This window comes from Bufo gargarizans, chromosome 1, assembly GCF_014858855.1.
Source record: "Bufo gargarizans isolate SCDJY-AF-19 chromosome 1, ASM1485885v1, whole genome shotgun sequence".
NCBI classification, from domain to species: domain Eukaryota; kingdom Metazoa; phylum Chordata; class Amphibia; order Anura; family Bufonidae; genus Bufo; species Bufo gargarizans.
The window spans coordinates 289537282-289565149 of NC_058080.1; the positions used below are offsets into that span (position 1 = coordinate 289537282).

A 27868-nucleotide genomic window follows, 5' to 3' on the forward strand; every position below is an offset into this window, starting at 1 on the left:
TATTACCAGTTGTTTTATTAGAATGAAGAAAGCGATGCCCCATAATACATATTTTTGCTATAATCTATCTTTAGAATGTAAACATATGGCAAAAAAACTAATAAATAAATAGCATGAGAAACAATGGTAAATATATAGTGTAAAAGAAACAAGAGAACAGAGCTAAATGTGGCAATTCGTAAAAGGATGCATTAGTTCTTCACTGAAGAATTGCTGATTTTTGTGGTCTTCTTGAGGTGGTGATAATTTGGAAGAATCTTCATGAGGAAGTCCAACTGCAAAGTTTGTGGCTGTATTTCCAAGAAGAAAAACAAGTGTCAACTATTAAGTTGAAAAAGTGTTCATTAATATAAAACAAGAGTTCTATGACCAACATATATCAAAAACAACTGCGGTTTTGTGGTATTTTTTGCCAGTGTGCTAATGTACCACAGCAGTCAGATGTTACACTGTAGTGAATGGGATTTTAAATGGTCAATAATGTTTCACATAATTTTGCATAAATCAATGATACAATGAAATAAAAGAAAATGCCTCCTTCTCCCCTTTATGTTCTTTCTCTCTCCTAAATGAACATCGTCAACTCACTCATCCTCCCCTTTCCATAGACTTCTAAGAGCAGATTCTTTAGTGAACTAACAGTCTGCCAACATGTAAAATGTTAGTTTGGGGAGCTGACAAGTTAAGAAAGAGGCATTTCTTCTGATAAGATATATTGCAAATTTTCTTACATTCACCCATACTATTGATTTATGCAAAGTTTATTGAAAGTGGAGAGGCCATTTAATAAATCACATTCATACCATGCAGGTAAAGAACATTTAGCAGGGGCTATGCCTGGTACTGCAGCTCAGTCCCATTCACTTGTATGATGGGGAGACACTGCACAGGGGGTAAGTACTGTTAGTGGGAAAAATCCACTCAGGTAAATCTATAGTAGAGAAGTATAGGCACAGTACCAACCTGGGGGCGCTCTGTCTGTACTCTGCGTAGACATTCAGATCCATATATGACAGTATTCTCAGGGATAACCTCACAAGTGTCCACCTGGCAGCAAGCACCAATTATGCAGCCACTGGTTAGTATGACATTTCTTCCTACATAAGCTATTAAAGTAGAAGCGGAAGAAAATTCACCATGTTACTACATTATACCAATATCACTACTTTGCACTGCCAATGAAATCTCAAGTTTACACGTGGGAGCTTCACAAAGAACACATTTCGTTTTTTTGCCTAAATTGAGAAAGCTTATATTAGTTAGACTAAACGCGCTCAATTATTCAAATTGATAATGATAGAAACTGGCTTTTCCCATCGTAGTCACAATGCCATCAAGATCTGATCACTGGCTGCTGGGTTCTTGGCTGTCTGGTGAGAATCTCTTTGGGTTAGATTTCCACATTCTAAATTTTATATGGAGTTTTTAAAACTAAAGTTAGGAATGGACTCAAAAAGAGGCTTGGTGTTTCCTTTTATGTGTGTCCTCTGTCCCTGGCTTTGGTTAAAAAACAAAAACAAAAATAAAAACGCATTAAAAACCCTAAGTGTGGAAAGACAGTCTTAGGCCTCTTTCACGCTTGCGTTGTCCGGATCCGGCGTGTACTCCACTTGCCGGAATTACACGCCGGATCCGGAAAAACGCAAGTGTACTGAAAGCATTTGAAGACGGATCCGTCTTCAAAATGCTTTCAGTGTTACTATGGCACCCAGGACGCTATTAAAGTCCTGGTTGCCATAGTAGGAGCGGGGGAGCGGTATACTTACCGTCCGTGCGGCTCCCTGGGCGCTCCAGAGTGACGTCAGAGCGCCCCATGCGCATGGATGACGTGTCCATGCGATCACGTGATCCATGCGCTTGGGGCGCCCTGACGTCACTCTGGAGCGCCCCGGGAGCCGCACGGACGGTAAGTATGCTGCTCCCCGCTACACTTTACCATGGCTGCCAGGACTTTAGCGTCCCGGCAGCCATGGTAACCATTGAGAAAAAGCTAAACGTCGCATCCGGCAATGCGCCGAAACAACGTTTAGCTTAAGGCCGGATCCGGATCAATGCCTTTCAATGGGCATTCATTCCGGATCCGGCCTTGCGGCAAGTGTTCCGGATTTTTGGCCGGAGCAAAAAGCGCAGCATGCTGCGCTATTTGCTGCGGCCAAAAAACGTTCCGTTCCGGAACGGAAGACATCCTGATGCATCCTGAAGGACGGACTGTCCATTCAGAATGCATTAGGAAAATCCTGATCAGTATTCTTCCGGCATAGAGCCCCGACGACGGAACTCTATGCCGGAAGACTATAACGCAGGTGTGAAAGAGCCCTTACAGTAGGTTCACATATAGTTGTTTTTTTGTGGCTTTTAGTTGTGTTTTTTGCACCTGCAGATTTTAGCTGAAAGTCGTTTTTGTAAATGAGGTGCTGTTTTTAGGGCATGTGTTTTTTTTTTTTTAATGCAGCATATTAAAGCTCTTGTTGTTTTGACATAGCCTTCTCTCTAGAGGATAAACAGTCAGAAAAAAAAAATGCCATGGAAATGGAGGTAATTCAGGACTCATTTTTATCTATCTATTATTCTAATACCATCCTTGCCTTTTTTTTATTTAACTCTGACCACCCCATTAAATGTCCATTTGAAATATGCTGCATATTCATTATGGAAGGAAAAAACTGTATAATGAGTGTTTTAGATGCCCAAAGCACCCAAACAGCTCAACTTTAATTTTCTTTCTGAGCACTTAAAGGGAACCTGTCAGCGGGATTTTGTGTATAGAGCTGAGGACATGGGTTGCTAGATGGCCACTAGAACATCCGCAATACCCAGTCCCCATAGATTTGATACATATGCAAATTAACCTGAGATGAGTCAGAGCTTGAAAATATGACTTCTCTGGTCACACAAGTAAGATATGACTCTTATGTTAATTTGCATATGTATCAAATCGTTTTTTTTAACCCAATAAAAGCACACAGAGCTATGGGGACTGGGTATTGCGGATGTGCTAGCGGCTATCTAGCAACCCATGTCCTCAGCTCTATACACAAAATCCAGGTGACAGGTTCCCTTTAAAGAAATACAGGCTGAGTTCTTATTGGTTGCCATGGGAAACAAACAATTTTACAGTCGGACAGTTTTGATAAATAAGGCCCAAAGTATTGCAATTTGAAAAAACGGCACATAAAACGCACACGCAGACTTAGTAAATTTGCCTGTAACATTCAGATAATTTAAACCTAGAACCTACTCTAATTTTATTAGATGGCCTACTTTGTGCAGGAATCTTGTGCCAGAATTTTTGCACATAGGGAGGAATTTATCACGAGGAGAACATTTGAAGTCAGTATTGCTTGAGTCTGCATTGGTTGTTTGATAAATTTGGCTTCTCCTTAAACCTAACACTTCTGTCTAGAGAAGCTACTCCAGTTTTCTTACTCCACCCTCCTCCTGGAGTAAGACTGCAACTTTTAAAAAAAAGTCTGAATGATAAATCTGGAGTGAAACTCATTAACATAGCTAGCCACACCCACTTTTTTTACATCAGTCAGTAAAAATGCAAAAAGTTGCAAAATCTTACGCAACCGAGTGTAAAAAGTCACAAATTTTGCGCAAGCGCTTACATTTTGTGCAATTGAGTGCAAAAAAGTTGCAAAAGCAATATTTAGTGACCTTTTGATGCCAGAATTCTGGAGTGAAGGTATGATAAATCAGGGCCATTGTGTCTACACTCCCTCAGCTACTAAGCCACACCTCTTTCTCTGTTCTTGTCGAACAAGGCAAAAAAAAAAAAAAGTTACATTTTGGCACATTTGAATAGTACATCTACCCTATCTGTACTTACAGGTAAATGTATTATAACAGTTTCTTTTCAAGCAGTGTGAGAACTAAGTCGAAAATAAAATCATTACACCTTAACAGAGATTGCAGATGTTTGTACAGCTTACCTTTGGATTCAATAACATTGTTATCTCCCATCTTCATTGCTTGAGAATCTAGATACGGGCATTAAGGTCTTTCACAGTAAAAAAGAGGAGAGAAGCTAAAAAATGAATACAATGTAAGGTACAAAATTATCGTATGGAACTCTTAGGCTAGTTTCACACTAGCGGCAGGGTACTCTGGCAGGCTGTTCCGGCGGGTGAACAGCCTGTCGGATCCATCCTTCCGCTAGTTCACGTGTGCCCCCGGACTGCCGCTCCATCCCCATTGACTATAATGGGGCGGGGGTGGAGTTACGACGGCAGTGCACGCCGAGAGGCGGCCGGACTAAAAGTACTGCATGCAGTCTACATAACTAGCTAGCTTCTACATAACGTCGGCGGATCCGCTGCTTCTAAATGTAAGACAGCTTCCAAGCTGTCTTACATTTAGACAGTTCTCTACGCCTAAAACAGGCGTAGAAAATGGTAAATGAGACGGGCCTCCCAGCCTGTCCCCTTCCCTGCCTACTTTTTTTAAACGTGGCGTGAGTGGGGAAAGTCGCAGATTGTGGCACCAAGGACCTTTGCACCGCAATATGCCTAATATAGGTGTATTTCTGGTTAGTAACTTACTCCTTTAATATCTAAATTACATGGATTACACCAGAGAACTGGGTGTTATGGTAGTATGTACTGGAAATTACCCATCCCGCATATGAATAAATGCCATATAAAGGAGTCAGACTGAGCGGGAATAAAGAGTTTAATTCATATGACGTTAGGTTAGTAATAGATAAGTAAGGATTTAGAATGACCTGGTCGGAAGGAAGTGTCAATTAGGGGTGGGCGATATAGACGATATGCAATATAAACTATATAAATTTGGCCAACGATAGAGATTTCGTTTATATAGCCATATTGCGGTAGAACATGGCATGCGGCGCTCTCGGCACACACCATGTTCTCCTGAGCCGGCACAGTGGAGAAGGAGGGAGTCCCTCCCTCGCCACAGTGTGCGGCTGCCGCTGACCACCAGTGAGAACAGAGGAGGGACTGTGGCCACTCCGCCACCAATGAGAACAGAGTAGGAGGGACTGTGGCCACTGCGCCACTAATGAATATAGTTAATATGCCTGAATACAAACGTAGCCTGTATGTGCTGGCCGTATCCCATACCCGGCCGCAATGAACCCCTCAGGTCCTGAAGAGTTAATTGCGGCATATCACTGCGCGCAGTAATAGAAGCCAGGTATGGGATATGGCCGGCACATACAGGCTACGTTTGTAATTAGGCATATTAAACTATATTCATTGGTGGCGCAGTGGCCCTCCATTCTACTCCCCCTCTTCTAAGTATTATATTAATTGTGCATTCCCCCTCCACACGATTAAATCATTGGTGGCAGTGGCCCCAGGGCAGTGGCCCCTTTTGATCGGAGTCCCAGCAGTGTAATTGCGGGGCTCCAATCGGTTACCATGGCAGCCAGGACGCTACTCAAGCCCTGGCTGCCATAGTCCGCTCCCTGCTGCTGTGTGCACTATGCACAGGGCAACAGGGAAAGTGTGAGATCCTGTTCACCCTAATAGAGATCTATCATGGTGAAATGGACAAGGGTTCTAGCCCCTAAGGAGGCGAATAGTTATTAAATAAAAATAAAAATGTTTAACCCCCACCGAAATATAGAAGATATCACGATATATATCGCACATGCTTAAAATTATATTGCAATATAGATTTTAGGCCATATCGCCCACCCTTAACTGGTATCTCCCAAACTCCCACAACTAGCATCTGTAAACTGGTACTTTTTAATCACACAAATAAAAACCCGTCTAGAAGACCAAGGCCTCTTTCACACTACCGTTTTTTTTCCCATTTTGCGTGCCGTTTTTTGCGTTCCGTATACGGTCTGTATACGGAACCATTCATTTCAATGGTTCCGCAAAAATGGAATGTACTCCGTATGCATTCCGTTTCCGTATTTCCGTTCCATTGAAAGATAGAACATTCAAGTCAATGGGTCCGCAAAAAAAACGGAACACATACGGAAATGCATCCGTATGTCTTCTGTATCCGTTCTATTTTTGCGGAACAATCTATTGAAAATGTGATGCCCAGACCAATTTTTTCTATGTAATTACTGTATATGCCATACGGAAAAACGGAACGGAAACAAAAGAACGGAACGTATCCATGAAAAACGGACTGCAAAACACTGAAAGGTGGATATGTGACATGAAGCACTGCAGCAAAGTACACAAAAACAGTCGGTGCCGGAATGGCAGGGTATTTAAAGGGGATGTCTCACTTCAGCAAATGGTATTTATCATTTAGACAGTTACTACAAGGCACTTACTAATGTATTGTGATTGTTCATATTGCTTCCTTTGCTGGCTTGGTTCATTTTTCCATCACATTATAGACTGCTTGTTTCCAGGGGTTTTAACCACCTTGTAAACCAGCAGTGGTGCGGATCCGCAAAACACAACGGTCGTGTGAATGTAGCCTAATGGTGATTTTATAAAAAAAAAAAAAAAAATTAATATCTGATTTTCGTCTGTTATACTACTTTTGTAAAATCCCAGACAAGCCTTTTAAAGTTTCCTAAAAATATTTTAAACGTGCCATTGCCATTTTATTTTTGGAATGCAATATGTGTAGATAAGGGAAGGATACAGCAACCAACTTCAAACACATTGTTGGTGCCAATGATCATCGTTTTTGGCTCCACATCTTCTGAGTCGGATGCAATGTTTTCTGGTAAACTGCAAAAGTAATTTAGGAACATTTTAGATTAAATCTCTGCTAAATTCCAGAATTAAAAGACATGTCAGCAGCACAGTCCTCTTCTGGGATGACAGTTTGGCAGAACATTTGAGTGTAAGGTCAATGCTACACTGAGACTTCTGGCCGCACATAATTAGAAGGAAATGTTGTGCTGCTAAAATCAGAACTAATAACAGTGTATGTGGCTGCACTGAAATCTTCTCCTGACTGTTGTACTGTGGCAACCTGAGGGTCACAATGCGCCCACATTTAATCTTAACAGCTACAATGTAACCAGCATTCACTAGTTCCACATGGGGACTTTAATAGGCGATCTTTTGATTGCTTCTATAGTACACTGCATTGCTCATACAATGCAATGTATTATTCTGTTTCTGTCGGTGCAATACTGACATCCACCAGCAGGTGCAGCCTGCTATGAATACACTGAAGGCAGGCCTGGGTCTTCATTAGGCCTAGGCTGCCATGCCAAGACATCGGCACTATGCATATTCATTCATGGAGCGCCAATGGGAGACAGGGGGAGTCCAGTCCTTCTGTAACCGCTTAGATGCCGTGGTCGCTATTGACTGTGGCATCTAAGGGGTTAAACGGTCTGGATTTGCACTTCTGCCAGTCCGGACCGTTAGAACAGGAGCTTGGTTCTTATGCAAGAGCCGAGCCCTCGTTTTCCACTGCATGGGAGACCCATGTTGCGGATAGACTGAGCAGCTATAGAAAAGCGGTAACCCAGCCTAAGGCCCCTTAGTGATGACTAAAGAGTTGTTGGTGATAAATAAGTTGATTTATCAGATCCTGCAAACCCTGTTAACCCCTTTCCGGACAGCAACTTACTAGTACGGCTCTGGCTGGGTCTTTAAAGACGGGCACCATAGCCGGGGGGTGCCTACTGTTTCATACAGCAGACACCCACTACTCATGTCCGCAACCAACGATAATGCCGGTTGCGGACATTTAACACTTCAGATACCGTAGTCAATCCTGACCGCAGCATCTGAGCACGCAAAAACCCGGAGGTGCTCACTACAGGATATGGTCCGGCTCCCTCCCCCTATGTCAGGAGGCTCCTGCATAGTGTTTCCTATGGAGCCCCTACCTGTTGCAGGGCTCCATAGAAAACTAGTAAATATCTCATAGACTCCAATGCTAGTTATAGGGGTCAGAATATGGCAATAAAAAAATAAAACAAATTATTTTTTTCAAGGTTTTTATTATTTCATCAGTTTTACAAACTAAATAAAAACTACACATATAAGCTATCGCCGGATTCGTACTGACCTGGAGAATAAAAGTACCGGTAACTGGTCAGTTTTATCGCATATCGAACGTTGTAAAAATACTATTTTTTCCTGCTTCCAACTACATCATATGCGATATTAAATGGTGGCATTGGAAAGTAAAACTTAACCCGCAAAAAACAAGCCCCGAGACGGCAATGCGAACGGAAATATAAAAAAGTGTTATGGTTCTGGAAAGGCAGGGAATGCAAAATGAAAGAGCAAAAACCTCCGGGGTAGAAAGGGTTAACCTAATAAGGACCAAGCACCATACATGTAAAGGCAATTGGTGCTGGGCTATAATCCGGAGTGCCATACATGAATGGTGTGAGATTAAATCTCCTGCAATCTAGCAGGAGCATTTAGAGTCCCCAGCTGCCAGTGTCAGCCGGGGAGCCGAGGGGAAGACAGAAGCAGTTTATTGCTGCTTCTGATTTCTCCTTTCCTGGGTACATGGCGCTCATTTAGCACCATGCAGTGAATGGAGGAAGTGGTTATGTTGCTTCCTCTATTTGACCCAGCCATCATTTGACCACCAGGTGTCTCAGCAATGGCAGAGTTGTTGGATCTTGCTCTGCATGTGTAAAATTCTCCCAAAGGGGGCTTCTCCCCCACTGTAACTGGGGTTTAATTGGGGCTATTTTGGATGCGCGAGTTACAACGGAAAAGTGCAAAATATATATATAAAAAAAAGAAAAGTGTGCATGTCCCCCAAGAGGTCTTATAATAATCGGTTTCTGATTGGTGGGGGTCCGACAGCTGTTTGAGAAGTTTACCCTCACAGTTTACCTAGACCAGTGGCGTCACGTTAACTGGTCATGAAGCCTGGGCGCAGCTCAGTCTGATTCAAGTGAATGGCGTTAAGCTGCGATACCAAGCATATCCGCTATATATTGCATGGCACCAGGCCAGTTCAGCTGTGAGGAGGCCTTACTGCAGTCTTCTCAAACAGCTGATGAGCAGGAGTCCCGGGTGTCCCACCCCTGCCGATCAGATACTGATAACCTATCGTCTGGATCGGTCATCAGTATAAAAAAGTCTAAACCTCTTTAAAAAAAAAAAAAAAAGGAAATACAAAACACACTCAAGCCGAAACGGTCACCCCATTCACACAAAACTAAACATATAATTAATTGTTGTGGATTTGTGGAATTTTACTTAGTTTGATCTAAAAATTGGTATTTATTAACAATTTGCAGCAGTTTTTGAGATACATGCAGTTACAAAATCAGTCTATTGCATGTACACGACCGTTGTGTGTTTTGCGGTCCGTATCATGCACACGACCGTTGTGTGTTTTGCGGTCCGCAAACCACGGATGGCATCCGTTTGCGTTCCGCAATTTGCGGAACGGCACGGACAGCCATTAATATAACTGCCTATTCTTGTCCGCAAAACGCAGACAAGAATAGGACAGGCTATATCTTTTGCGGCCCCATTGAAGTGAATGAGTCCGCATCCGAGCCGCCAAAACAGCAGCTCGGATGCGGACCAAAACAACGGCTGTGTGCATGAGGCCTAAATCAGACATACTGCCTGGTAGAGTTAATCATGCTGATTAAAACAATACCTTTCTTTTGTCTGTATGTAAAACAGCTGCAAAGATATCCGCATTTTTATTTATTTAAAAAGGAGCAAGTTGGGCACCAGGGGCTGAATCTTTGGAGCACTACTTTTGTAACACCCCTGTGTTCTGCACACTCCCTTTGATTGACAGGGCTAGACATCAGCATGCTGACGGCAGAGCTATGTTCTAGAATGTACATGTGAAATACACTACTATAGCCTTACCATAATTTCTATGCTTAGAAAGCTAATATACATATTACTGATTTATACATAGGCAAGATATATGATTAAAGTAATATGTATTAGCTTTCAGTTTTTGCGTTTTCATTTTTCTTCCCTATTTTCCGTGAGCCATAACTATTTTTATATTCCCAGTCACATAGCTGCATGAAGGCTTATTTTTTGCGGGACAAGTTGTACTTTCTAATACCACCATTAATTATGGCATAAAATGTAGTGGGAAGCGGAAAAATAATTCCAAATTAGGTGGTTTTAGGGGTTTTGTTCCCACGGCAAAACTGATCTATGCCCTTCGTTCTCTGGATCAGTACGATTACAATGATATCCCATATGTATAGGTTTTTTATGTGTAAAAATAAATGTCAACTTTGAGATTTATATATTTTTTTTCCCACATTACCATATTCTGACCCACATAACTTTTTTATACTTATGTCTACTGAGCTGTTTAGGGGCTCATTTTTTGCGGGACAATTCATAGTTTTATTGATACCATTTTGGAGAGTGCATGCCTTTTGGATCACACTTTATTAAATTTTTTGGGGTAAAAGAAGCAATGAAAAAATGGCAAATAGTACATTTTTACCCTTTTTTCTGTTACGCCATTTACCGTATTGGATTTTTTTTATATTATGGGCGTTTTCAGTCGCGGCAATACCCAGGATGTTTATATTAATTTAGGTATTTTTATTATACGGAAAGGGGGGGTGATTTAAACTTTTATTTTTTATATATATATATATATATATATATATATATATATATATATATTTTAAAACTTTTTTTTTTTTTATCATTTTTAGGCCTCGTTCACACTTCAGTGTTTAGTCAGTGATTTCCATCAGTGATTTGTGAGCCAAAACCAGGTGCAACTCTAAACAAAGAACAGGAGCAGATCTTTCCCTTCTACCTCATGTCTGTGGAGGCTCCACTTCTGGTTTTGGCTCACAAATCACTGATGGAAATCACTGACCAAACACTGAAGTGTGAACGAGGCCTAAGGCTCATAAATGATCTTATAAATTATGTTTTTTAATTTTTATTTTTGACCTATAAGCGATTAAAAAAAATTCTTTGCATTTTGCTCATTTCTTATGTTGGCCTGCCATCTGGTGGCCAAAATAAAAATTGCAGCATTAATGCTCTGAATTTCTTCATAGAGATTCAGAGCATTCAGCGCATGTACTGAAGTCCCGATTGGCCGCACGGGGCTATAGTACTAAACCCGGGAGCAGAAGCTTTTCATTTTTTGCGCATTCAGGTGCCGTGATCTCACTTGATCACGGCATCAAAAGCATTTAATTACTGCGATCGGCATTATTGCCGATTGCAGTAATTAGCCGCAGGTCTTTGCTGTTTGAAACAGCAGAGACTTGCCGGCCATGACACCCGCTGCACGTGCGAGAGGACATCATGCTTGTACGGCGCTGGTAGCGAAAGGGTTAACCAATAATAAAAGGCTATAGCCTTACTATATTGAAAATATAGTTTTTTTATGCTTCGAAAGCTAATACATATTACTGGTTTCATTATAATCATATATTGTGCCTGTGAATAAACCAGTAATATGTTTTAGCTTTCTGAGCATAAAAAACACTATTCTCAATATAGTAGGGCTATATAGTCTTTTATTATGGATTAAATGAGGGAGAAAATAAATAACTTAAGAAAAAATTTGAAAGTCTCTGCTGGGACTTGAACTTATGATCTCTTTATGCAAGGCTGACCATGTATCACAAAGCTATAGGCTTACCATATAAAGAGTAAAGATATTTCTATCCTTAGAAAGCTAATACATATTACTGTTTTCTTTATATTCATATATTGTGCCTGTGAATAAACAATTAATATGCATTAGATTTCTAAGCATGGAAATCCACTCTTCTCATTATGATAAGGTTATAGTAAGTAGTGTATATGATATCTACCTGCCAGGACACAGCTCTGCCCTTAGCATGCTGATTTCTAGCCCTGCCAATCAAGGGGAAAGTGTAATGTGCAGAGCACAGGATTGTTACAAAAACTGTGCTCCAAGGAGTCAGCCCCACCCCTGGTGCTCCAATGTGCCGACTTGAATATGAATAAAAATTTAGAAATCTCAGCAGCTATTTAACATACAGACAAAAGAAAGAAAGGTATTGCTTTAAGCAGCACGATCAACCCTACCAACCTTGGTTTAATAGGGTTGACCATGCTGACAGAGGCTCTTTACATTAAATAAATATTACTGAAATGAAGGGAAAAACAATTGTGCCATTTTTACCGATTAAGGACAGCGCACTGTCCGAAATGCATTGGGAAAGAGGTTTGGCACTCGCAACCATCCGTAGTTGCATAGCAATATCACCAGTTGCTCCTTGACAGCGCGAGTTGTAATTCTGAACAAACGGAATCGCGCCACCGGCCGGGGCGCAATCCATAGCCTAGATACCACACCCGTTACAGAGCGAGTCCCACACTGCATTTAGAGAAAGACAGATACCGCAGAGAAAGAAACCATCAGTAAGGTAATTTGGAATATAAACTGATTGTGCTACGGCGGGTATCTTTCAGCAGGGGGGGGGGTCATATCTAATTTGGGGAAGGTAGTGCGTGGTATCATAGAGATTGGTCTATAATTTACGTGTTGTGTGCAGCGGTTTGTGCGGTTCTGCTGCAATACTGCAGCCAAACATAAAGGAGCAGGGCACAAGCGCCAGTGGAATATCCAGCTATATTGATATAGGATTAGAATTTCCGCGTATGGCAAAATGGCCTAACAAAAATGTTATGGCTGTTCTGACTATGAATGTGAGAAGGGCCGTTCGGGGGGCTCATATGGATGCCCTCTATGGCTCACAGTGCATCACCTGTTTCTTATAAAAGCCTGCTCCTCAATCAGGTTGCCTTCTCCGATAATTATGGGGCCTGCTTCAGCATAAATACGAGCTTTAGGGTGAACTACTGTCCTTGGCCCTGGAAAAAAAAAAAAGAATCAACAAATAAACAATGTTAAGGTGCATTCACATTACCGTTCAGGTTTCCGTTCTTCTGATCCGTCAGAAGGGGAGAGAGAAGGAGAGAGAGAGAGAAAAGAGAGAGAGAGGAGAAAGAAAAGAGAGAGAGAGAAAAAGAGAGAGAGAGAAAAAGAGAGAGAGAGAAAAAGAGAGGAGAGAAGAGGAGAGAGAGAAAGAGAGAGAGAGAAAGAGAGAGAGAGAAAGAGAGAGAGAGAAAGAGAGAGAGAGAAAGAGAGAGAGAGAAGAGAGAGGAGAGAAAGAGAGAGAGAAAAGAGAGAGAGAAAGAGAGAGAGAGAAAGAGAGAGAGAGAAAGAGAGAGAGAAAGAGAAAGAGAGAGAGAAAGAGAAAGAGAGAGAGAAAGAGAAAGAGAGAAAGAGAAAGAGAGAAGAGAGAAGAGAGAAAAAAAACCTGAATCCATTAAAAAACGTATCCTGTTGCATCAGTTGTCATCCGTTTGAGCCTTTTCTGTCTGAGATTCGTTATTAAGGAAAAAAATGCATGCAATACTTTTATTTTCAGCTAAAAAGACGTAAATGGCTCAAATGGATGACAACTGATGCAATAGGATACGTTTTTTTACTAGATCCTGTAAAAAAACGGATCCTCTGCAATCCTAAGGGTACTTTCACACTTGCGGCAGAGGATTCCGGCAGGCAGATCCGTCAATCTGGACAGCAAACAGATGCATTTGTGAGAGATCTCACAAATGCATTGCAATACCGGATCAGTCTCTCCGGTTGTCATCTGGAAAAACGGATCCGATAGATAGATATATATATATATATATATATATTTTTTTTACAAATGTAATGGTCTGTGCGCGCGCACGGAAAGGATGGATTCGTTTTTCCGGAACACTTGCTGGCATTAATGCATTTCAATGAAAATTAATGCCGCATCCGGCATGTGTTCAGGACTTTTGGCTGGAGAGAAAACTGCAGCATGCTGCGGTATTTTCTCCACCCAAAAAACGTAAGAGGAACTGAACTGATGCATTCTGATACATACTGAACAGAATGCATTAGGATAAAACTGATCAGTTTTTTTCCGGTATTGAGCCCCGAGGACGGAACTCAATACCGGAAAACAAAAACGCTTGTGTGAAAGTACCCTAAGCAGAACTGATGCAACAGGATCCCGTTTTTTTTCCCTCTCTCTCTTCTTCTGACGGATCAGAAGAACGGAAAGCTAAACAGTGATGTGAATTCACCACACACAAACAGTATTCCAATTATTACATTCATATTTATTACATATTCTTTATAACCTGTCACCATGAAATGCAGTGCAGTCTGCAGGCAGCATACTATAGAGCAGGATAAGCTGAGTAAATTCATATCTTTTTTTGTAAAAAGTCATCAAAACTTGCAATTGATACATTTAAAGGGCTTCTGTCACCCCACAAAAGTCTTTTTTTTTTTTTGGGCTAGTTACATTCCTTATAGCGCGATATATGAGAATATAATGTTGTTACTTACTTTCATGCGGCCGTTTCTTGAGAAAACGAAGTTTTATAATATGCAAATCCGGTCTCTACCAGCAAGTAGGGCATCTACTTGCTGGTAGCCGCCGCAGAAAACCGCCCCCTCGTCGTTTTGATTGACAGGGCCAGCCGTGATCTCCTCCTCCGGCCGGCCCTGTCAGTATTTCAAAAATCGCGCGCCTCTGTTCATTCGGCGCAGGCGCTCTGAGATGAGGAGGCTCGTCTCCGCAGAACTCCCTCAGTGCGCCGATGACGTCTTCTCTTTCGGTGATGTCATCGGCGCAGGCGCACTGAGGGAGTTCTGAGGAGACGAGCCTCCTCATCTCAGAGCGCCTGCACCGAATGAACAGAGGCGCGCGATTTTTGAAATACTGACAGGGCCGGCCGGAGGAGGAGATCCCGGCTGGCCCTGTCAATCAACACGACGAGGGGGCGGTTTTCTGCTGCGGCTACCAGCAAGTAGATGCCCTACTTGCTGGTAGAGACCGGATTTGCATATTATAAAACTTCGTTTTCTCAAGAAACGGCCGCATGAAAGTAAGTGACAACATTATATTCTCATATATCGCGCTATAAGGAATGTAACTAGCCCAAAAAAATAAAAAAATGACTTTTGTGGGGTGACAGAAGCCCTTTAAATCTCTGCTCTTTCTGACCTCATTTGAACCTGGAGGTTTCTTATCAGTGATTAATAGTGTTCTCTGAATAAGCGTGTATACACTGATAGCTGTACACAGGGGGAGGTGTTATCAGTGATTGATCGAATTCTCTGTGTAAGTGTGTATACAGAGATAGCTGTCAGTCACTGATAGTTGCACACATGGAGTTGTTATCAGTGATTGATAGCATTCTCGATGTAATGTGTATACATAATATACAGTACTCACAAAAAAAATAGGGATATTTGGCTTTCAGGTGAAATAAATAAAAAAGGTAAAAAGTTCACACTACAGTGATATTATAGCATGAAAGTAGGGCATTTAAGTAGAAGCATGCAATGGCGATTTCCTCATCTCAAAAATTTATTGAAACAAAAGCCAACAACAGGGGTGGGTATATCCCCACAAAATTGTCAATGTCTCAATAACTTGTCATGTGGCCTTGAGCATCAATTACAGTTTGACAACGATGTCTCATGCTGTTCACAAGTCAACTTATTGTCTGCTGAGGCATGGCATCCCACTCTTTTTGAAGGGCGGCCCTCAGGTCACTGAGGTTCTGGGGTACAGAGTTACGAGCCTCTACACGGCGACTCGGCTGATCCCATAGGTTTTCAATGGGATTCAGGTCTGAAGAAAGTGCAGGCCACTCCATTTGAGTTATCCCAGTCTCCAGCAGCCGTTCTGTGTTTGTTGTTCATGCAGAGGCACAATGACTGGATTAATGATATTCAAGTAATAAGGGCTTGTCACTGTACCATTCACAAAGTGTATTTGTATTGACCAGACACACTTGCCCACACTGTAACAACACCACCACCACCAAAGCTGCATGTGCTCTCCTTGACGTCTCCAACATCGTTGGCGGCCATAATTTCTGCTCAGTATGAATCGACTTTTATCAGTGAACAGCCCTGAGGCCCACTGGTCCCTTGACCCTGCTGATGTAAACGGTTTCGAATGGTCTGAATTGACACTTGGATGCCTTTCACCTCCCGTAATGTGGCTGGTGTTGTGTGGCATTCATCATCCGGTTCCGCAGGGCATTGTTCACAATGAAGCAGTCATCAGTGTGGGACGTGGCCAAAGGATGTCCACTTCTATGCCTTTCTGTGACCCTTCCAGTCTCTGTTGCAACCTATGACACTCTGTGACACTCTAAGCTCGGTGGCCACTTCCGTCTGAGAACATCCTGCTTGAAGCTTTGCAATGGTGAGGTACTTTTGATCAGTTGTTAGGTGTCGTCTTGGTGTCATGATGTCAAAATGTGAACAGCATGATGAGGAGGACTGTTTAAATACCAATTCTAATTGAACCAGGAAATGTATTGGGTGATTCATGGATCAAACACCTGTGTGAATTTTGCCGTTAAGCTCCTTGTTAGAGAACAGCAAGTTGTGCAAAAAGTACTGAAACATTGAACAATTGGACATGTGCATTCAAAAGTTTAGAGAAGATCACATTAGGGCTACTTTCACACTAGCGTTCGGGTGTCCGCTTGTGAGCTCCGTTTAAAGGCTCACAAGCGGCCCCGAACGCATCCGTCCAGCCCTAATGCATTCTGAGTGGACACGGATCTGCTCAGAATGCATCAGTCTGGCAGCGTTCAGCCTCCGCTCCGCTCAGCAGGCGGACACCTGAACGCTGCTTGCAGCGTTCGGGTGTCCGCCTGGCCGTGCGGATCCATCCAGACTTACAATGTAAGTCAATGGGGACGGATCCGTTTGAAGATGACACACTATGGCTCAATCTTCAAACTGATCCGTCCCCCATTGACTTTCAATGTAAAAGTCTGGACGGATCCGTCTGAATTATATGAGCGGATCCGTCTCAGACGGATCCGCTCTGAACGCTAGTGTGAAAGTAGCCTAAGTTCACCTTTAAAGGTTAGAGAGCATTTTAGGTTCATCCTGAAATTTTACCCACAAGCCAGATATCTCTGTCTGTGAGTAGTGTAGATAGCGGTCAGTCACTGATAGCTGTACACAGGGGGAGGTATTATCAGTGATTGATAGAATTCTCTGTGTAAGTGTGTATACATAGATAACTGTCAGTCACTGATAGTTGTACATAGAAACATAGAATGTGTCGGCAGATAAGAACCATTTGGCCCATCTAGTCTGCCCAATATACTAAATACTATGAATAGCCCCTGGCCCTATCTTATATGAAGGATGGCCTTATGCCTATCCCATGCATGCTTAACCCCTTAAGGACACAGGGCGTACAGGTACGCCCTTGTGCCCTGGTACTTAAGGACACAGGGCGTACATGTACGCCCTGTGCATTTTCAATCACCGCCGCGCGGCCGGCGGCGATCGGAACCCCGTGCCTGCTCAAATCATTGAGCAGGCACTTGGGGCAAATGCGTCGGGGGGTCCGGTGACCCCCCCATGTATGCGATCGCAGAAAACCGCAGGTCAATTCAGACCTGCGGTTTTCTGCGTTTCCGGGTTATTCGGGTCTCTGAAGACCCGATAACCCGGAACAGGATGGTGATGGTGGTGATTTCACTCCACCAATCACCATCCAGCGATCCTGAGTGGTGATGGTGACATCACCACTCAGGATCGCTTTCTGATTGGTCAGGGGGCGGTCCGGCGGCAGATTCAAAAGAGGCAGGCGCCCCTCTCCTCCTCCTTTTGTGTTCCAGCGCCGGAGGAGAGAGGAGCTGCCTGCACGTGTCCACCATCGCTGCCAGCACCCCTGATCTGTGCCCCCAGGACCCGATCTGTGCCCCCAGCACCCCCCATCAGGTACATAGGGACAGCTAGGGAAAGTTTGGGATAGGCAGGGAAAAAAAAGGGAAAGGTAGTTTTTTTGACTTTTTATTGCATCACCCCAGTTAGGGTGTCTGGGGTCCACAGCACAGCTGTGTGACCCTAGACTCCCCAGGGGTGCTGCCACTTGCCCCCCTGCCACTTGCCCCCCCCACCTTTTTTGGGGTGCTTTTTTTTTTTTTTGAGTTCGCTGACTGTGACCGGCACTTAGCGTCCGGCCACTGTTAGCGCATCGCACACCCCACCGCTGATCAACTTCGGACGGTTGATCAGCAGTTTTGAATTTTTTTTCCTCACTTTTTTGCCCTTTTTTTAGTTAGTTTTATTTATTTTTTTCTGTTAGTTTTAGGGTGAGTTCGTGAACACCCGTGCCCCCTCACACACGCACACCAAATAAAGAGTTACACACACGCACATATACACGCAGACACACACTCCCCTATGGCCCGCCGGACGTTCTCGGCCGAGGAGGCATACGCCCAGCTTGCCTCCGAGTCCGAGAGTCCCAGTGAGGATGAGGATGACCCCACATTCCTGTTGTCATCCGCATCCTCCTCATCATCTAGCGATGATGATGAGCCCCCAAGGCGGCGGAGACGCCGCCAGGCGGAGCAAGGGGACCGCCATGTTAGGGACCCTGTGGCCCACACTAGTACGAGCAGCTCTGGGGCTCGTACTGGTTTCCCGGCCCACCAGTTAAATCCACCGGAGCACCCTGCCGGTGAACTTGTCTGGTGTAGCCCAGAGCGATACGAGCCCGTGATTCCTGATTTCGTAGGCCAATCAGGAATCCAGATTTCCACAGTGGGCTACACTGAATATGACTTTTTTTGTCATTTTTTCAGTGACCCACTGGTAAATCTGATGGTGGAGCAGACGAATCTGTACGCCCAACAGTTCGTCGCTCAACACCCGGGCTCCTTTTTGGCCAGGCCCGGTGGCTGGACGCCGGTCAGTGCAGCCGAAATGAGGACATTTTGGGGCCTCGTGCTGCATATGGGCCTGGTCAAGAAACCCAGTGCCAGGCTGTACTGGAGTGGGGACGTCCTATATCAGACCCCACTTTACAGTACGGTTATGACACGCTCCCGGTTTGAGGCCATCAGGAAATGTCTGCATTATTCCGATAATGCAGCATGTCCACCCCGAGGTGATCCTGCCCATGACCGTCTGTACAAGATACGGCCGGTCATCGATCACTTTGGGGCCAAATTCATGGAGGCCTATGTACCTGGAAGGGAGGTCGTGGTTGATGAGTCTCTCATTGCGTTCAAGGGGAGACTCATTTTCCGCCAGTATGTGCCTTCCAAGCGGGCGAGGTATGGCGTGAAGCTATACAAAATTTGTGAGAGTACCTCAGGGTACACTTACAAATTTCGTGTATACGAGGGGCGAGATTCCCGGATTCAACCCCCAGAATGTCCCCCCACTCTGGGTGTTACCGGGAAACTTGTGTGGGACCTTATGCACCCACTGCTGGATAAGGGTTACCACTTGTACGTGGATAACTTTTATACCAGTATCCCCTTGTTCCAGTCCCTTGCCGCCAGATCCACGTCCGCTTGTGGGACCGTGCGGAAAAATCAACGCGGCCTCCCTGCCCACCCCCTCCAGGTACCTATCCCCAGGGGTGAGACCCGTGCCCTTACCACTGGAAACCTGTTGCTGGTCAGGTATAAGGACAAGAGGGATGTCCTTATGCTGTCCACAATTCATGGTAACGGCATCACCCCTGTCCCTGTGCGAGGTACCGCGGCAACGGTCCTCAAGCCCGATTGTATCGTCGCCTACAATCGGTATATGGGAGGAGTTGATCTCTCGGATCAAGTCCTCAAGCCATATAACGCCATGCGCAAAACCCGGGCATGGTACAAAAAAGTTGCGGTCTACTTGGTACAGGTTGCCATGTACAACTCTTTTGTACTATCCCGAAGCGCTGGCAGCACAGGGACATTCCTCCAGTTCTATGAGGCAGTCCTCAAGGCCCTGATCTTTTCGGACCGGGAAAGAGCAGGCCGGAGTACCTCGGGAACTGTAGGCGCCCGGATCGTCCCTGGCCAACACTTTCCAGGTGTGGTCCCCCATACTGGAAAGAAGGGACGAACCCAAAAAAAGTGCAGAGTGTGTCGCAGGAGGGGGATACGGAAGGACACGACTACTCAGTGCGACACATGCCCCGATCATCCGGGCCTCTGCATTGACGGTTGCTTCAGGGAGTATCACACTTCCATGGAGTACTAAATTTATATCCCAATTTAGCACTGACATCGGATAAAAAAAAATGGTTCTCAGACTTGAGACACCCAAAAAAACGAAAATAATTTATTAAAAGTAGACATAGGTATTGCCGCGTCGGTAATAATCTCCTCTATAAAAATGCCCCATGACCTAACCCCCCAGATTAACACGGTCCAGAAAAAAAAAAAAAGGTGCAAAAAAAGGTTTTTTTGTCACCTTACATAATAAAAAGTTTAATAGCAAGCGATCAAAAAGTCATATAGCCCCCAAATTAGTGCCAATAAAACCGTCATCTCATCCCGCAAAAAATGAGCCCCCACATAAGATAATCAGATAAAAAAAAAATAGAAAATGACTCTTAGACTTTAGAGATACAAAAATTTTTTTTAGGGTATCAAAAAGGATAATATAGTCTAAAACCTAAATAATTGTAAAAAAAAAGTTGACTTATTAGGTATCGCCACGTCCGTAAGAATCTCCTCTATAAAAATACCCCATGACCCAACCCCCCAGATTAACACAGTAAAAAAAAAAAAAAAAAAATAGGTGCAAAAAAATTTTTTTTTTGTCACCTTACATAACAAAAAGTTTAATAGCAAGCGATCAAAAAGTCATATAGCCCCCAAAATAGTGCCAATAAAACCGTCCGCTCATCCCGCAAAAAATGAGCCCCCACATAAGATAATTGGCTAAAAGAAAATAAAAAAAATGACACTTAGACTTTAGAGATACCCAAAAAAAAAAGTTGTATCAAAAAAGATAATATAGTCAAAAACCTAAATAATTGTAAAAAAAAGTAGACTTATTAGATATTGCCGCGTCCGTAAGAATCTCCTCTATAACAATATCCCATGACCTAACTACCCAGATTAACACGGTTAAAAAAAAAAAAAAAAAACGGTGCCAAAACCGCTATTTTTGGCACTTTTCCATTTCAGTCCGTTTTTTCCGGTAACAAAACAAGGGTTAACAACCAAACAAAAGTTAAAATTTATTACCCTGATACTGCAGTTTACAGAAACGCCACATTTGTGGTCGTAAACTGCTGTATCCGTAAAAGGGAGGCTGCAAAAGGAAAGGACCGACATGGTTTCTGGAAGGCCGATTTTGATGGCCTTTTTTATTGACACCATATCCCTTTTGAAGCCCCCCTGATGCCCCCCTAGAGTAAAAACTCCCTAAAATTGACCCCATCTAAGAAACTACACCCCTCAAGGTATTCAAAAATGATTATACAAACTTTATTAACCCTTTAGGTGTTCCTCAACAGTTAATGGCAAATGGAGATGAAATATCAGAATTTCAATTTTTGGTAACCTTACCTCACAAAAATGTAATATAGAGCAACCAAAAATTATATTTACCCTAAAAATACTCCCCCAAAAAATGCCACCTTATCCCGTAGTTTCCAAAATGGGGTCACTTTTAGGGAGTTTCGACTCCAGGGGTGCATCAGGGGGGTTGAAACAGGACACGGTGTAAATAAACCGGTCCATAAAAATCAGCCCTCCAAAAACCAAACGGCGCACCTTTCACTCTACGCCCCGCTGTGTGGCCGTACAGTAGTGTACGGCCACATATTGGGTGTTTCTGTAAACGGCAGAGTCAGGGTAATAAAGATACAGTCTTGTTTGGCTGTTAACCCTTGCTTTGTTAGTAGAAAACATGGGTTAAAATGGAAAATAAGGCAAAAAAATGAAATTTTCCAATTTCATCCCCATTTGCCAATAACTCTTGTGCAACACCTAAAGGGTTAACGACGTATGTAAAATCAGTTTTGAATACCTTGAGGGGTGTAGTTTCTTAGATGGGGTCACTTTTAGGGAGTTTCGACTCCAGGGGTGCATCAGGGGGGTTGAAACAGGACACGGTGTAAATAAACCGGTCCATAAAAATCAGCCCTCCAAAAACCAAACGGCGCACCTTTCACTCTATGCCCCGCTGTGTGGCCGTACAGTAGTGTACGGCCACATATTGGGTAGTTTCTGTAAACGGCAGAGTCAGGGTAATAAAGATACAGTCTTGTTTGGCTGTTAACCCTTGCTTTGTTAGTGGAAAACATGGGTTAAAAAAAAAAAATTGACAAAAAAAAGAAATTCTCAAATTTCATCCCCATTTGCCAATAACTCTTGTGCAACACCTAAAGGGTTAACAACGTATGTAAAATCAGTTTTGAATACCTTGAGGGGTGTAGTTTCTTAGATGGGGTCATTTTTGGGTGGTTTCTATTATGTAAGCCTCGCAAAGTGACTTCAGACCTGAACTGGTCCCTAAAAATGTCGTTTTTGTAAATTGCTGAAAAATTTCAAGATTTGCTTCTAAACTTCTAAGCCTTATAACATCCCCAAAAAATAAAATATCATTCCCAAAACAATTCAAACATAAAGTAGACATATGGGGAATGTAAAGTCATCACAATTTTTGGGGGTATTACTATGTATTACAGAAGTAGAGAAACTGAAACTTTGAAATTTGCTAATTTTTCCAAAAATTTGTTAAATTAGGTATTTTTTGGTGCAAAAAAAAATATTTTTTTGACTTCATTTCACCAGTGTCATGAAGTACAATATGTGACGAAAAAACAATCTCAGAACGGCCTGGATAAGTCAAAGCGTTTTAAAGTTATGAGCACTTAAAGTGACACTGGTCAGATTTGCAAAAAATGGCCTGGTCCTAAGGTGTAAAAAGGCTGTGTCCCTAAGGGGTTAAACGCCTTCACTGTATTTGCAGCTACCACTTCTGCAGGAAGGCTATTCCATGCATCCACTACTCTCTCAGTAAAGTAATAATTCCTGATATTACTTTTATACCTTTGCCCCTCTAATTTAAAACGATGTCCTCTTGTAGCAGTTTTTCTTCTTTTAAATATTCTCTCCTCTTTTACCTTGTTGATTCCCTTTATGTACAGTTGCAAGAAAAAGTATGTGAACCCTTTGGAATGATATGGATTTCTGCACAAATTGGTCATAAAATGTGATCCGATCTTCATCTAAGTCACAACCATAGACAATCACAGTCTGCTTAAACTAATAACACACAAATAATTAAATGTTACCATGTTTTTATTGAACACACCATGTAAACATACACAGTGCAGGTGGAAAAAGTATGTGAACCCTTTGGAATGATATGGATTTCTGCACAAATTGGTCATAAAATGTGATCCGATCTTCATCTAAGTCACAACCATAGACAATCACAGTCTGCTTAAACTAATAACACACAAATAATTAAATGTTACCATGTTTTTATTGAACACACCATGTAAACATTCACAGTGCAGGGGGAAAAAGTATGTGAACCCTTGGATTTAAAAACTGGTTGAACCTCCTTTGGCAGCAATAACTTCAACCAAACGTTTCCTATAGTTGCAGATCAGACGTGCACAGCGGTCAGGAGTAATTCTTGACCATTCCTCTTTACAGAACTGTTTCAGTTCAGCAATATTCTTGGGATGTCTGGTGTGAATCTCTTTCTTGAGGTCATGCCACAGCATCTCAATCAGGTTGAGGTCAGGACTCTGACTGGGCCACTCCAGAAGGCGTATTTTCTTTTGTTTAAGCCATTCCGTTGTTGATTTAGTTCTCCTGCAAAATGTCTTGATAAACTTGGGAATTCATTTTTCCTTCGCTGATAGCAATCCGTCCAGGCCCTGACGCAGCAAAGCAGCCCCAAACCATGATGCCCCACCACCATACTTCACAGTTGGGATGAGGTTTTGATGTTGGTGTGCTGTGCCTCTTTTTCTCCACAAATGGTGTTGTGTGTTTTTTTCCAAACAACTCAACTTTGGTTTCATCTGTCCACAGAATACTTGCCAGTACTGCTGTGGAACATCCAGGTGTTCTTGTGCAAACTGTAAACGTACAGCAATGTTTTTTTGGACAGCAGTGTCTTCCTCTGTGGTATCCTCCCATGAAATCCATTCTTGTTTAGTGTTTTACGTATCGTAGATTAGCTACCAGGGATGTTAGCATATGCCAGAGACTTTGTAAGTCTTTAGCTGACACTCTAGGATTCTTCTTCACCTCATTGAGCAGTCTGCACCGTGCTCTTGCAGTCATCTTTACAGGACGGCCACTCCTAGGGAGCGTAGCAGCAGTGCTGAACTTTCTCCATTTATAGACAATTTGTCTTACCGTGGACTGATGAACAGCAAGGCTTTTGGAGATACTTTTATAACCCTTTCCAGCTTTATGCAAGTTAACAATTCTTAATCGTAGGTCTTCTGAGAGCTCTTTTGTGCGAGGCATCATTCACATCAGGCAATGCTTCTTGTGAAAAGCAAACCCAGAACTGGTGTGCGTTTTTTATAGGGCAGCTGTAACAAACACCTTTAATCTCATCTCATTGATTGGACTCCAGTTGGCTGACACCTCACTCCAAATAGCTCTTGGAGATGTCATTAGTCTAGGGGTTCACACTTTTTCCACCTGCACTGTGAAGGTTTACATGGCGTGTTCAATTTAAAACATGGTAACATTTAATTATTTGTGTGTTATTAGTTTAAACAGACTGATTGTCTATTGTTGTGACTTAGACGAAGATCAGATAACATTTTATGACCAATTTGTGCAGAAATCCATATAATTCCAAAGGGTTCACATACTTTTTCTTGCAACTGTATTTAAAAGTTTCTATCATATCCCCTCTCTCGTCTTTCTTCCAAGCTATACATGTTAAGGTTCTTTAATCTTTCCTGGTAAGTTTATCCTGCAATCCATGTACTAATTTAGTAGCTCTTCTCTGAACTCTCTCCAAAGTATCAATATCTTTCTGGAGATATGGTCTCCAGTACTGAGCACAATACTCCAAATGAGGTCTCACATGGGGGAGGTGTTATCTGTGATTGATAGCATTCCGTGTGTAAGGCCTCATTCACACATACGTGGATTTTCACGGACCGTGGTCCGTGAAAACCCATCCTGCCGAGTGCACGGTGTCATTGGTAGCTATGACACTGTGCGCTTCGTGCCCCTGCTGTACAGTAATACACTTGTATGATCTATACCAGTGTATTACGGTACAGCGGCGGCAGCACGAAGCACACAGCGTCATAGCAACCAATGACGCAGTTCGCTCGTGCAATCAGCAGGATGGGTTTTCATGGACTGGGGTATGTGAAAATCCACGTATGTGTGAGGCCTAAGTGTGTATATAGAGATAACTGTCAGTTGTACACGGGGGAGGTGTTATCAGTGATTGATAGCATTCTCTGCGTAAGTGTGTATACAGAGATGGCTGTCAGTCACTTGATAGCTGTACACAGGGCCAGAAACTGTAATAAAATTATTTGTGGGGTGAAAATTGAAAAAAATTCAATTTTGCCTTAGGCTACTTTCACACTCGTGTTGTTGTTTTCAGGTATTGAGTACCGACACAGGATCTCAATACCAGAAAAAAAAAAAAAAAAAACTTTCCATTTAGTCCTCTTGCATTCTGAATGGAAAGTGATCCGTTTAGGATGCATCAGGATGTCTTTCATTCCCGCAGCATTTAATTTTATGACTGGACACAAAACCACTGCAAGCTGAGGTTTTGTGTCTGGTCATAAAAACGGATCCGGCACTCAAAACCATGTAAGTCAATGGTGACTGAACAGTTTTTTTAGGAGCCTTTTGGGGTTTTATTTGGGTTTTGTCAGGCGTGTTATAAAAATGACCGGTCATTACAATTACAAGGAAAATCACACATTAATATAGCTTTTGTATGTTATATTACATTAAAAAAAATCCTGGTGCTCCGATCGGTTACCATGGCAGCCAGGACGCTACTGAAGCCCTGGCTGCCATGGTAATCTCCCTGCTGCTGTGTGTACAAAGCCCAGGGCAGCAGGGAGAGTGTGAGACCCAATTCACCCTAATAAGAGATCTATTAGGGTGAAAAGGACAAGGGATTAAAATATCACAGGTTCTAGCCCCTAAGGGGGGGGAAACAGTTATCAAATAAAAAGTTTTTTAAAAAGCTAAAAAAAAAAACACCAAAATTTTAAGTATAAATAACCCCCTTTCCCAATTTTACATATAAAATATATAAACAATAAATAAACATATTACAAATCGCCATGTCCAAAAAGTCCAGACAATTTAAATATTTTAAAAAAACGTCCTATGCGGTGAACACCGTGACAGAAAAAAAATTAATAAAAAAAACTTCGCGATTCGCCATTTTTTTTTGTCACCTTGTCCCCCCAAAAAATAGGATCGGACTGTTCTATTATGAGCCGGACGTTTCATAAAATGCGGAATGCACACGGCTTTTTTTTAGTGCTTTAGTTTTTTCATGCTTTTACCGCATCTGACTGCAGGAAGTAAACGATCATTAGAAACACCCTGCTGACTACGTGTGGTTTGGGATGGTTTTTGATGCTGGCAGGTTCCCTTTAAAAATCAGTCTTCTACCAAAAGAACCATGAGCAACCAATTGCAAGCAAATGCTGGACCAAAGCATGCAAATATACATACTTACCAATTGTGACTTCCCCTTTAATTTCACTTTCCACGCAGACAACTGCTCCTGGGGCAATTTTAACACTGAAATGACAAAAGTTTACAGCTGCTAAAATGTTTTATGACAAATTAGGACAATGAAAATGCAGCAATGTTGGCTCATGCACACGGCCGTAGCCGTTATTGCGGTCTACAAATTGGATCTGCAAACAGCATTTTGCGGAATGGAAGAGCCAGTCCCTAATAGAACAGTCCTATCCATGTCTGTAATATGGAGAAGAATAGGACACGTTCTATTTTGTGGGTGCCGCGGACCGGACATACTTGTGCTGTCCGCATCTTTTGTGGCCCCATTGAAGTGAATGCGCACAAAAACTACGGTCGTGAGCAGGAGGCCTAAGGCTGTGTTGACATCTCCGTTAGAGAAGATCCAACAGACTGATCTGGCGTTTATGCCGGAGAGCCTCTGGATCACTGCCGGATTCCATTATAGTCAATAGGGATCCAATGATGAACTGTTGAATCCGGCAATGCCGGAGCCGGTGAACACCAGCATGCTATTCTCTGACGCAAATGTTCACCGGAGATGTGAATGTGGCCTTACACAAATGTGAAGACAAACTTCAAATGACCACATATTGAGGAATCAGGGACTAAAATTTCATTTGAAAAGAGGATATATCACCTGACAGTTCCTTTAAGGCCTCATGCACACAACCATTGTTTTGGTCCGCATCCGAGCATCAGTTTTGGCGGCTCAGATGCGGACCCATTCACTTCAATGGGGCCGCAAAAGATGCGGACAGCACTCCGTGTACTGTCCGCATCCGTTGCTCCGTTCCATGGCCCCGCAAAAAAAGTATAACCTGTCCTATTCTTGTCCGTTTTGTGTACAGCTACAATTTTTTGGGTAACATATCTTGCAACCAGGTACCGCAGTGTAGCTTTAGGAACGATTGGCGCTGCAGTGCGAATCACATGTTTTGCAATGAAAATGAACAGAAATCGCAACAAAAAAAAAAACAACACAAGTGTTTTAGCGATTTATGTGCGAGTCACACTGCAATGCGCCAGAGGGGTCACACCCAAATCACTGTGTAGCCTCATGGGTTCTGAGGATGCTGTGGGGCTCACTGGGTCTCTCCTATGAGCCCACACATTACCACAGACACGTTCCACCAGCTACAGGGTCCATCTCCTGTGCTATGAAGGAGCATCCATTCCAGTACAGTAATGGGATGTCACATGCATCCAACTCTGCACGACATGGGCCATTAGAATACAGCCCAGAACTAATGCCCTGCACTTCACCCCTCTAAACACGCATACCCCCAGACATTAGGAAGCTGTCACCTCTTCTGCAGCTGCGCCTGCTTCAGAATATCCGCCATCTTTACGTGGGAGGAGGTGGACGCTGACTCTTGTGATGACGTCACGGTCATGTGATCAGTCAGTGAGTCGGTCTGTGAGTTACTCTC

At 42.9% G+C, this 27868-nt stretch overlaps 1 protein-coding gene across 1 annotated transcript; it reads right to left on the reverse strand.

The window, feature by feature from the left end:
* DCTN6 (dynactin subunit 6) lies at positions 1 to 27835 on the reverse strand. The gene is made up of 7 exons (XM_044304527.1): positions 27744 to 27835; positions 26410 to 26474; positions 12635 to 12740; positions 6589 to 6677; positions 3936 to 3983; positions 964 to 1106; positions 1 to 290 (listed from the first exon to the last, which is right to left on the reverse strand). Exons 1-7 carry the CDS (start codon positions 27830 to 27832, stop codon positions 192 to 194), a joined length of 639 nt encoding a protein of 212 aa, XP_044160462.1. The 5' UTR covers positions 27833 to 27835; the 3' UTR covers positions 1 to 191.
* Between the last annotated feature and the right edge of the window lie 33 nt (positions 27836 to 27868).